Here is a 10,953-nt window from a genome sequence, read left to right on the forward strand (position 1 = left end):
GGGCTTCAAGAACTCTTTATGTTTCCACACTATTGCTCATCGGACTGAGGACCTGCAGTACGAGTTGCGGCCTGTAGGTGGAGCATCAGCCGTGGTATTGTCACCAGGAACACTTTAAAATGCAGCGTCACCCAGAACAGTCAGAGGGGAATTGTCATGAAATCAGTTTGAAAAATAAGAAATGATTTTACTATTACTACTGTAAAAGAAAGTGTGAATAATTTTTATTAAATAAAGTGATATTCTCATTTAAAGCACAATGTGATGTTCAAATGCCGGCATCTCCTTCGTATTAAAGAACACCAATTCATTCCATGCACAAGACTTGGAAAAGTTATTGAATGTATTTACAGCATAGATTTTTATGCATTTTTATTATTTGTGCAGTATTATTTTTCTTATGAAGAAAACATGTATTATAATACAGCAGTGATGCCCCTAGTGGGCACCAGGAGAATAACATGTGTTATCTCTATAATACAGCAGTGATGCCCCTAGTGGGCACCAGGAGAATAACATGTGTTATCTCTATAATACAGCAGTGATGCCCCTAGTGGACACCAGGAGAATAACATGTATTATCTCTATAATACAGCAGTGATGCCCCTAGTGGACACCAGGAGAATAACATGTATTATCTCTATAATACAGCATTAATGCCCCTAGTGGACACCAGGAGAATAACATGTATTATCTCTATAATGCAGCAGTGATGCCCCTAGTGGACACCAGGAAAATAACATGTATTATCTCTATAATACAGCATTAATGCCCCTAGTGGACACCAGGAGAATAACATGTATTATCTCTATAATACAGCAGTGATGCCCCTAGTGGACACCAGGAGAATAACTTGTTTTGGGTTTCAATGGGATTTTTGTTGTCCTTTAGGGTCTGAGTGTATTTTGGCTACACGGTTAATTAGAGACTTATTGTAGGAGCTGAGGTTCAATTTACAATATTATATTAAAAAAAGACATTAACACAGACAAAAGTATTGGAAAATGGAAAAAGTCAAAAATGTTCCTAGTGATGCAGAAGGGTTAAGTTCGCTGCTGAGCTGCTTTCCGCTCCACTAGGTTCTCCAGCTCGTCACTGGAGGCCGGTTTAGAGTTCAGTTTGTTTTCATTGCAGAAAACAGTTTCAACGCTGAGAGAGTGAACCAAAGTGGTAAAGTCATCATGAGCCAGAAAACCGAAACGAGCTGAAAGATGCTAAACTGACTTGTTAATATAACAATTATCGGTTGTAGACGCTTCATCATTGTACTGTACTACAACATCTTGGTTCATAATGCTGAGTCCTCAATATAATCTTCAGATAATAGTGTTTACGTCCACGTGGGTGTGAACGGAGTGTGTTCCTGCCGCCAGAGTTCAGGGCCGGCTGCGTATCGCAGCCATGTCATAATAAACCTTTATCCCTGATAGCGATGATTCGGATGAAGCAACGCGAGGAGAGCGGGTCTGCTTCACCGGAGGCCCATGTGACCCGGTGGGAGGCTGACGAGAGCAGGCATGTGAGTACAGAGAGGGGGGCACTCACAGTGGTGATTGTTGCACACACACACACACATACACACACACAGACACACACCTCTCTGGAGGCGGCTCGCTGCTGAGGAACAAAAGGCCTCTTCAGCTGAGAACAGCTCTCCGTCAAAAACACAAGTCCAGAAGTGGATGAAAGGTGGAGCGACGTCTGCAGCAGCCTGCAGCCGGAGAGCAGGTCTGAAAAACCCTCATGTCAATTTAAAGTGTATAGACACGCCCCCTCTAGAGATAACCATGACATCGTGTTTTATCTAATCATTTTAATTCATAACTTAGGAGCGCTGATAAAAAAGTGATCGGTGCATTTAAACTGTTGAGTCATAATCAGCGTGTTGACATGAAGATGACATTTAATTTAAGAGGCCAGCCAGCAATCAGATTTGTTCTCTGTTAATTTAAAAACCATCCTATTTTTAGGCCCTTTCCTCGAAAATGTCATCCAGACTAAAAAGGGTGTATCTCTGCAACCACTAGGGCTGTTTGAATAATGTTGGTGTTATAATAAAAGGTACACATGTGAGATGTTGTTCAGATGTGTAAATATCAGTCTATATGTTACTGGTTAAGAGTAAATGAAGATGACACACAGAAAACAATGAAAAGGTTTCAGGTCTGACTATGAAAAAAATCACTTTCAGGATGATTATTTCTTTGAAATGATGCAGCTGTAAGGTCCAACTCTAACCCAAATCATAGCTCAATATGTGAACATTCTCTAACCCAAATCATAGCTCAATATGTGAACATTCTCTAACCCAAATCATAACTCAATATGTGAACATTCTCTAACCCAAATCATAGCTCAATATGTGAACATTCTCTAACCCAAATCATAACTCAACATGTGAACATTCTCTAACCCAAATCATAGCTCAATATGTGAACATTCTCTAACCCAAATCATAGCTCAATATGTGAACATTCTCTAACCCAAATCATAACTCAATATGTGAACATTCTCTAACCCAAATCATAACACAATATGTGAACATTCTCTAACCCAAATCATAACTCAATATGTGAACATTCTCTAACCCAAATCATAACTCAATATGTGAACATTCTCTAACCCAAATCATAACACAATATGTGAACATTCTCTAACCCAAATCATAGCTCAATATGTGAACATTCTCTCTGCAAAGGTTGACTTTGATAAAGTGAAGCAGAACAAAGTTAGAGAGGGTTTAGAACAGAGAACATTCAGTTGAGGTCTCATTGGGGCCATTAAGGGTTTTTGAATTTTCTCATGGACCAAACCATATATTTCACTTGTATATTACTTATGGTGTTCAATACATCTAAATACAGCAGTTTTGGGGCTTTTTTTTTCATAAAACAAGCTATGATTTACAGTTTTATACAACAATCACTCAGTCTTCCCCCTAGTGTGGAGGGTTTTTAAAAGATTAACTTCCTGTAATCACAGTCAGATAAACATCGTTATGTTGCTTGTCTCTTCTAAAAGATATAACTTTACTGCTGGAGAAAGACTTGCATGTGATAAACTTTCATAAAGCAACACGCTGTTAAAGATTAAACCCGCTGAAGATAAAGCAGCTTGTTTCTTCTCTTTAAGGAACTTTCCTACACATCTGACTCTGCAGGAGTTTGACTGTTTGAATGTGAGAAAAACTAAAAGTAGGATGAAGAACTTTTTTGGGGCTTCAGAAGCAAATGTATGAAATCTGTTGAACTTGCCTTGAGTGATGTCACTTGAGTCAGTGTGTGACCAAACTGCTGTTCTTCATTCAGTAAGATGACAACTTCCTGTTATAACTCACAGACTGAAGGAGTAACCACTAAACTCCATAAACCAACCTCCACTACAGAGGATTATTATTATAAACTCACATCTCATATTCATAAACTACTTTATTACCTTCAAACAAACTCTGTAGAAAAACAAGTCAAGTATTAAATGTGTTGTGAAGAAACAAAGGTTGAATATACTGTAAAATATTTGATTTGACTGATAAATATTTACTCGCATGGATATTTTGGGAACCACAGGACTAATTTGACCGTTTTGTTTCTAACAATGTGCTTCCCTGTATGAGTATGTTGATTGCGGGACGTTTACGTATTTTACAACATGATCAGATGAGAAGTATTTAGTTATTGTTGGTGATCTCCATGATGGTTATCAGTTATGAGTGTGTTGCGCAATATAGAAAACTGTAATTCACCATCATATATTTATCTGAGCAGACGGCCTGGGGGTTCATGTAACAGTCCTCCTCTGCTCATCAACCCGGGCGGCTTGTTGTTTGTTTGTTTGCAGTCGGATGCATTTAAGCGTAATCCTCCTGGTCGTTTCCTTTCTGTTGGAGCTCCGCGGTAATCGTGAGGAACATCTCTGCTGCCGGTTCCTCCGGGAGACACCGGGTCCTCCCGTCAGCCTGCAGGGCGTCGGATTACTGATAACGGATCTACTGGACACGGGCCTATAGGGTCAGGGGCCCAAAGAGTCAGGGGCCCAAAGGGTCAGGGCCTAGAGGGTCAGGGGCCCAAAGGGTCAGGGCCTAGAGGGTCAGGAGCCCAAAGTGTCAGGGGCCCAAAGGGTCAGGGCCTAGAGGGTCAGGGGCCCAAAGGGTCAGGGGCCCAAAGGGTCAGGGCCTAGAGGGTCAGGGGCCCAAAGGGTCAGGGCCTAGAGGGTCAGGGGCCCAAAGTGTCAGGGCCTAGAGGGTCAGGGGCCCAAAGGGTCAGGGCCTAGAGGGTCAGGGGCCCAAAGGGTCAGGGCCTAGAGGGTCAGGGGCCCAAAGTGTCAGGGGCCCAAAGGGTCAGGGCCTAGACGGTCAGGGGCCCAAAGTGTCAGGGGCCCAAAGGGTCAGGGCCTAGAGGGTCAGGGGCCCAAAGGGTCGGGGCCTAGAGGGTCAGGGGCCCAAAGGGTCAGGGCCTAGAGGGTCAGGGGCCCAAAGGGTCAGGGGCCCAAAGGGTCAGGGCCTAGAGGGTCAGGGGCCTAAAGTGTCAGGGGCCCAGAGGGTCAGGGCCTAGAGGGTCAGGGGCCTAGAGGGTCAGGGGCCCAAAGGGTCAGGGCCTAGAGGGTCAGGGGCCCACCTTCACCTACAACATGTCACCCAAAAAGTACCAACCAGGGCCCCGTTCCTCGTACGCGGTTCAACTAAGTCGATCAAATGTCCTATTATCCAGCTTAAATGACCCCGATGATTGGAGTCAGGCTATGTCGGTTTCTCAAAGGCTGATCCGCGCTCAATCAGTCTCGTTAATTCGAATCAGACGTCAGTCATCAGGATAATTGTGCGTGCCCGTCCTAGTTCAAAAGGGGGATGAGTCGAGCACAGAATCCATGATCTTCTAACGCTACAATGGTAAAAAAAAAAAACTCAAAGGACAAGGAGTAGGTTCAAGTTGTTGGACGTGTTGCTATGGTGATTTTGCCAAACTTGCTTTGTGGAACCGAAAAGCCTGACCTGTGTAATCCTATCCTGAAAATGATTCGGCCAGGTACAAGGAATGAAAGAGACGTCAAAGAGACGCAAAACCACTAACAGAGAGACACAAAACAACTACAAAGACACACAAAACAACTACAAAGAGAAACAAATCAACTACAGAGAGACTAAAACAACTACAAAGACACACAAAACAACTACAAAGACACACAAAACAACTACAAAGGGACATAAATCAACTACAAAGAGACACAAATCAACTACAGAGAGAAACAAAATAACTACAAAGAGACACAAAACAACTACAAAGAGACTACAACAACCACAAAGTAACTAAGACAACTACAAAGAGACAAAAAACATACAGAGACACAAAACGACTACAGAGAGACACAAAACAACTACAAAGAGACATAAGACAGCAACAAAACGAGGCTGTGTGTTGCTGAATGTAGGAGAGTGAAGACCCTTCCATGTTGTCCCTGCAGCTCTCGCCTCGTCCTCCGGCCTCGTGAAGTCCTCCAGGGCGCCGTGTGCTGACCTCATGTCGTTATCTCATTCTATAAGTGCTGATTAAGCACAACCCTCCATCATTAGGAGCTTTGGAAGTCGCCCTTCTCCAACAACAGCAACACATCCACGTCACTGCGTCCATGTAAATGACACACACACACACACACACACACACACACACACACACACACAGGCGGCGCCCTCTGACCTCAAATACAAATTTGTGTAATTATGTCGAGGCGGGAGCCGGCGGGCCGCCCCGCGCTGCATTCTTCCCGGTCCCCGCTGCCCATTAGGCGTTCATTAAACACAGCTTAGCCCAGCGAGCCACCAGGAAATCAGAGGGAATTAGTCTCACGCTGCGTTTCCACCGCCGCAGACGCACCGCACGCACCGAGGGACCAGAGGTCACGCTTTATGTGACCAGAGGACTGCGGCCATGTTTCCACCTCTGACAGAAGAAAACATGCTTCATGCAGATTCTCAGCTCCTCGTGTTTAAACATAAATCACTGTATTCCAACATGGAGAAAAAAAGAGACAACTTTTCAATATAATTTCAATATAATTCTTTATGTGAATCATCTGATTTCTATATTCCTATAAGCGAACGTAGCCGGGCACAGAATAACGTTCTTCCTCTGTTTTTAGTGTCAAGAATAATTTACAATCACAGCATTTAAAGAGGAAAAAAAAAGCTAAGAAATTGTATTTTCTTCTTTGTTGGCACTGATGAGAGAAACAAGGTCCAGAAGCCGACTTTCTTTTTATAAAAACACATCTTTTACAAAAATATTCATTTTGACTGGTCACAGCAGGTTTCTGTTTGTTATATGTTGATATAATGTGGTGTTGGGTTGTTGCAGGTGAGTCATTGGAAATAGCTGCATGTCTTCTACATTTTCACAAAACATTTGATCGAAGCGACGGCCCAGATGTCCTCGTCCTTCTCTCTGGAAGCAGCTGCAGTCCTACGTGGCGGTGCGGTGCGGTGGGTTCGGCGCTCTCGGCCCTAAACGTACTCTGAGCGCTTCCTGGAGGACGCGTCGGCGCTCATCACCTGGTATCGCCGCTGCGGCGCCGGCTGCGGCTCCGACGCCGGAGTCCGCCAGCAGGAGGAGAGCAGCAGGAGGCCGGCCGCCACCAGCAGGAACCCGGCGGCCCAGCCGCAGAACAGGGCCTCGCCGAACTCCCAGCGCGGCACCATGTCGGGGACCGTGTCGTCGAAGAAGTGCGCCACGGCCAGGTGGGCCGTGTAGGACACGGGGATCAGGCACAGCACCCCGGACACCAGGCCCAGCGCGCCCCCCGTGGCCGTCAGGGTGCTCTTGGCGCGGGAGCCGCCGCAGCTGTTGACCAGGTGGAGCCCCGGCGCCGCCACCAGCACGCCCAGCGCCCCGGCGGCGAGGGAGGAGCACATGAGGACGCGGGCCAGCTTCAGGTAGCTGGGGAGGCCCAGCAGGCTGTCGTAGGACCGGCACTCCATGACCCCGAGGTCCTGGACCACGCAGGTCTCCCACAGGCCCAGGCCGTAGCTCTCCGCCGGCATCAGGGCCGTGGACATGGTCAGCCACTGGGGCAGCAGCGCCGTGGCCAGGGCGCAAAGCCAGGCCACCACGAAGACCAGCATGCCCAGCAGCTCCAGAGCGCAGCCGAATGAGTCCATGTCGCTCTCAGAGCTCCACGCTTCACTTCTTTGTCTGCTGCTGCTGCCGCTTCACTGCTTCTTCTCCTGCTGCCGCTTCACTTCTTCTTCTCCTGCTGCCGCTTCACTGCTTCTTCTCCTGCTGCCGCTTCACTGCTTCTTCTCCTGCTGCCGCTTCACTTCTTCTTCTCTGGCTGCACTTCAGTCCGACACACAGCTGAGGCTCAGCGGAGCTCGTTCACAAACAGTTCCCTCTCGGAGGAGCACTCATCTTCTGCTGCAGGGAGGAGAGAGACGGAGGCTGGGGCCGGGCCCCCGTCCCGCTCGGGGCCGGGCCCCCGTCCCGCTCGGGCCCTCCCCTTCACGGTCCTGCTGCTGCCGCCGCTGTGCCAATGGGCAGAGGGACCGCGAGCGCCAGGGGAGGAAGTCACTCGCAGACAGGATATTATGCATTTGTTACCTAACAGATTAACCCGTTTCTGTGCATCCTGAGAGGGAAAAAATCCTAAAAAAGCAGACAAATATTTTTATAAATTATGTCGCAAATGATTCTGAGCTGTTATGAAAAGTCTGGTTATTAATCTGTGTATTTTTTTAATAAAGTTTCATGGAGGCAAACCTCCTCGTGATGAAATGATGCAGGGATAAAAAAAACAGAGTTATGATTCATTTATCTAATTAATGACAATCTCTCTTTGATATATATTTATATTCATATCAGGCCTTTCGCTGCATGTGACTGAAGCAGGAACAACACAGCAGCTGATTGTTGCTCCTATGAACATGTGGGACAAAACATCGTAGGAGGCAACAGATCAAAGCTCCGATGTGACAAAACATTTCCCAAGCGCGCACACACACACACACACACACACACACACACACACACACACACACACACACACACACACACACACACACACACACACACACACGGCCCCAAACAAAAATGCACAGATAAGAAGATAAAATACTCGGCCTGCTAAACTCCTCCTCCTCCTCTGGAGAACAAAATGCTCAGCTGACTGCACTGACGCCTTGACAAAGAGCGCGCACACACACACACACACACACACACACACACACACACACACACACACACACACACACACACACACACACACACACCTACACGCACACACACACACACACACACGGTCAGGTGTACTGGTCAGTCTGCAGCAGGATCATTGTCAGGACCAAACCCACCAGAAAATCATTTTCCTCCCTAGTTTCAGAAACACAACTTTAGAAGAATATATATATATATATATATATATATATATATATATATATATATATATATATATATATATATATATATATTGAGAGAGGATTTATTGTATTACAAGTTTCATGAAATGTTGTGTTTAAATATGCTAATGAGGCATTATGTAATGGTAACTTTAGGTGAATTTAGGATAAATGTAGAGACGCAAACAGACAAAGTATAAAATAAATGTTTTCTTTCCTCTAGAATGAAAGAAGACGAGTTATGAAGGAAAAATAAACCAAAATGTTGTTAATATAGAAATGTTTTATTCTGCCCTTTTCCCCCAAAATGTCTGATTGGCCGTGAAAGACAAATAATTGGTAAAAATTGTCCAAACATGAACAAACATCAGGAACCGGTCGTGGAGGCTCATCTAGTTCTGTTTGTTTAGTTTAAACTCTGACTCGTCAAAGATGAAACTAATTTCATCACGGAAGGCTCGGCCCATTACGTGTCCCAGTAAACCAGGACCGGGAACCAGGACCAGGACCAGGACCAGGACCAAGACCAGGACCTGGACCTGGACCAGGACCGGGAACCAGGACCTGGACCAGGACTAGGACCAAGACCAGGACCTGGACCTGGACCAGGACCAAGACCAGGACCTGGACCAGGACCTGGACCAGGACCGGGAACCAGGACCTGGACCAGGACTAGGACCAAGACCAGGACCTGGACCAGGACCAGGACCAAGACCAGGACCTGGACCAGGACCTGGACCAGGACCGGGAACCAGGACCTGGACCAGGACTAGGACCAAGACCAGGACCTGGACCTGGACCAGGACCAGGACCAAGACCAGGACCTGGACCAGGACCTGGACCAGGACCAGGACCAAGACCAGGACCAGGACTAGGACCAAGACCAGGACCTGGTCCAGGACCAGGACCTGGACCAGGACCAGGACCAAGACCAGGACCTGGTCTAGGACCAAGACCAGGACCTGGACCAGGACCAGGACCAGGACTAGGACCAGGACCAGGACTAGGACCAAGACCAGGACCTGGTCCAGGACCAGGACCAAGACCAGGACCAGGTCTAGGACCAGGACCAGAACTAGGACCTGGAAGTCTCTCATCATAAAGGAGGTAAACGGGTAAGTACCCCAGTTGTGGAGAAAATACTCAGATACTCTACTGCAGTAAAAGTACTAATACCACACTGTGGCAATACTCCACAATATTTAAAGTAAAAGTATTGACTGATAAGTAAAATGTTTCACGATCATATCTGATGTTAATATTACTTCTGCATTAATGTGTACGTTGCATTTTAACTCCTTTTATAGACTGAAGGCCACAGAATGTAGTGGAGTTTAATTAAATTAAATTTAAGAGCGGCAGATACATAAATATTGTTAATATATAATATGTCAAACGTGTTTAGTTGTTAGTTATTTTAACATATAATGAATTCTCCATGTTGTTTTCTTGCTGTGTAATTGGCCTGTGATCGCTTGTGTATTTCTGTTTATGTTCCATTGTCAATAAAGTTTTGACACTTGTATGGCAGCGGTGTTGCTGCTCTCTCTACCTGGAGACACAAGATGGCGGCGTTGTACCGCTTTAGAAACTTTTCAGGGGGGAGTTGTCCCTTTAATTTAAAGTTAAACTTTCTGTGTTTCGTTTCCACGAAACGATTATATTCGTTTATGTTTTTTAATAAAGTTATTGGGCAGTCCCATCACGTGACGCCACAGGTTTGTCATCTGAACAATAAAGTTATCTAACTTTCTTCTTCTTCTTCTTCTTCTTCTAACTTTTGGTTTTGTTTTCCCGCCGCTGTTGCCGGCTGAATTAAAAACAAATAAAATAAAATAAAAAAACATTAAATAAACGTTAATAACCGTTATTTCACAAGACTGAAGAGGCTATTTATTTATTTACTTTTTCTTCTTCTTCTAACTTCTGGTTAAAAATAAACACATTAAATAAACGTTATTAATCGTTATTTCGCAAGAATAAAGAGGCTATTTATTATTTTTCTTCTAACTTCTGGTTAAAAATAAACACATTAAATAAACGTTATTAGCCATTATTTCACAAGATTAAAGAGGGAATTTATTTGTTATTCTTATAACATCTGGTTTAAAAAAAAGATTAAATAAACGTTATTTCACACAAATAAAGAGGCTATTTATTTATTTTTCTTCTTCTAACTTCTGGTTAAAAAAACACATTAAATAAACGTTACTAACATTATTTCACAAGAATAAAGAGGCTATTTATTTAAGTTTCTTTTAACTTCTGGTTAAAATAAACACATTAAATAAACGTTATTAATCGTTATTTCACAATAATATAAGAGGCAATTTATTTTTTATTCTTGTAACATCTGATTTAAAAATAAAAGATGAAATAAACGTTATTTCACAAGAATAAAGAGGCTATTTATTTATATTTTATTTATTTATTTCTTCTTCTTCGTTTAATATAAGTGTGGCGCTGCGGAGCTCTCCTATTGGACCGCAGCGGCTCGCGTAGCGACCGTTTATGCAAATGAGCTCTGCCCGAATATGGACGCGGAGGAATGAAATATGGTGGAGGAGGCGAAC

At 44.6% G+C, this 10,953-nt stretch overlaps 1 protein-coding gene across 1 annotated transcript; it reads right to left on the bottom strand.

Moving 5' to 3' along the window:
• Positions 1–6,493: 6,493 nt before the first annotated feature.
• Positions 6,494–7,147, bottom strand: LOC306739250 (putative claudin-24; the record flags this gene model as incomplete). Its single annotated transcript, XM_079221225.1, has 1 exon — positions 6,494–7,147. The coding sequence occupies one exon, from the start codon at positions 7,145–7,147 to the stop codon at positions 6,494–6,496; it is 654 nt and encodes a 217-aa protein (XP_079077351.1).
• Positions 7,148–10,953: the final 3,806 nt, after the last annotated feature.

The sequence above is a fragment of the Taurulus bubalis genome (genome assembly GCF_910589615.1).
Source record: "Taurulus bubalis genome assembly, chromosome: 7".
In the NCBI taxonomy this organism is placed as follows: Eukaryota; Metazoa; Chordata; class Actinopteri; order Perciformes; family Cottidae; genus Taurulus; species Taurulus bubalis.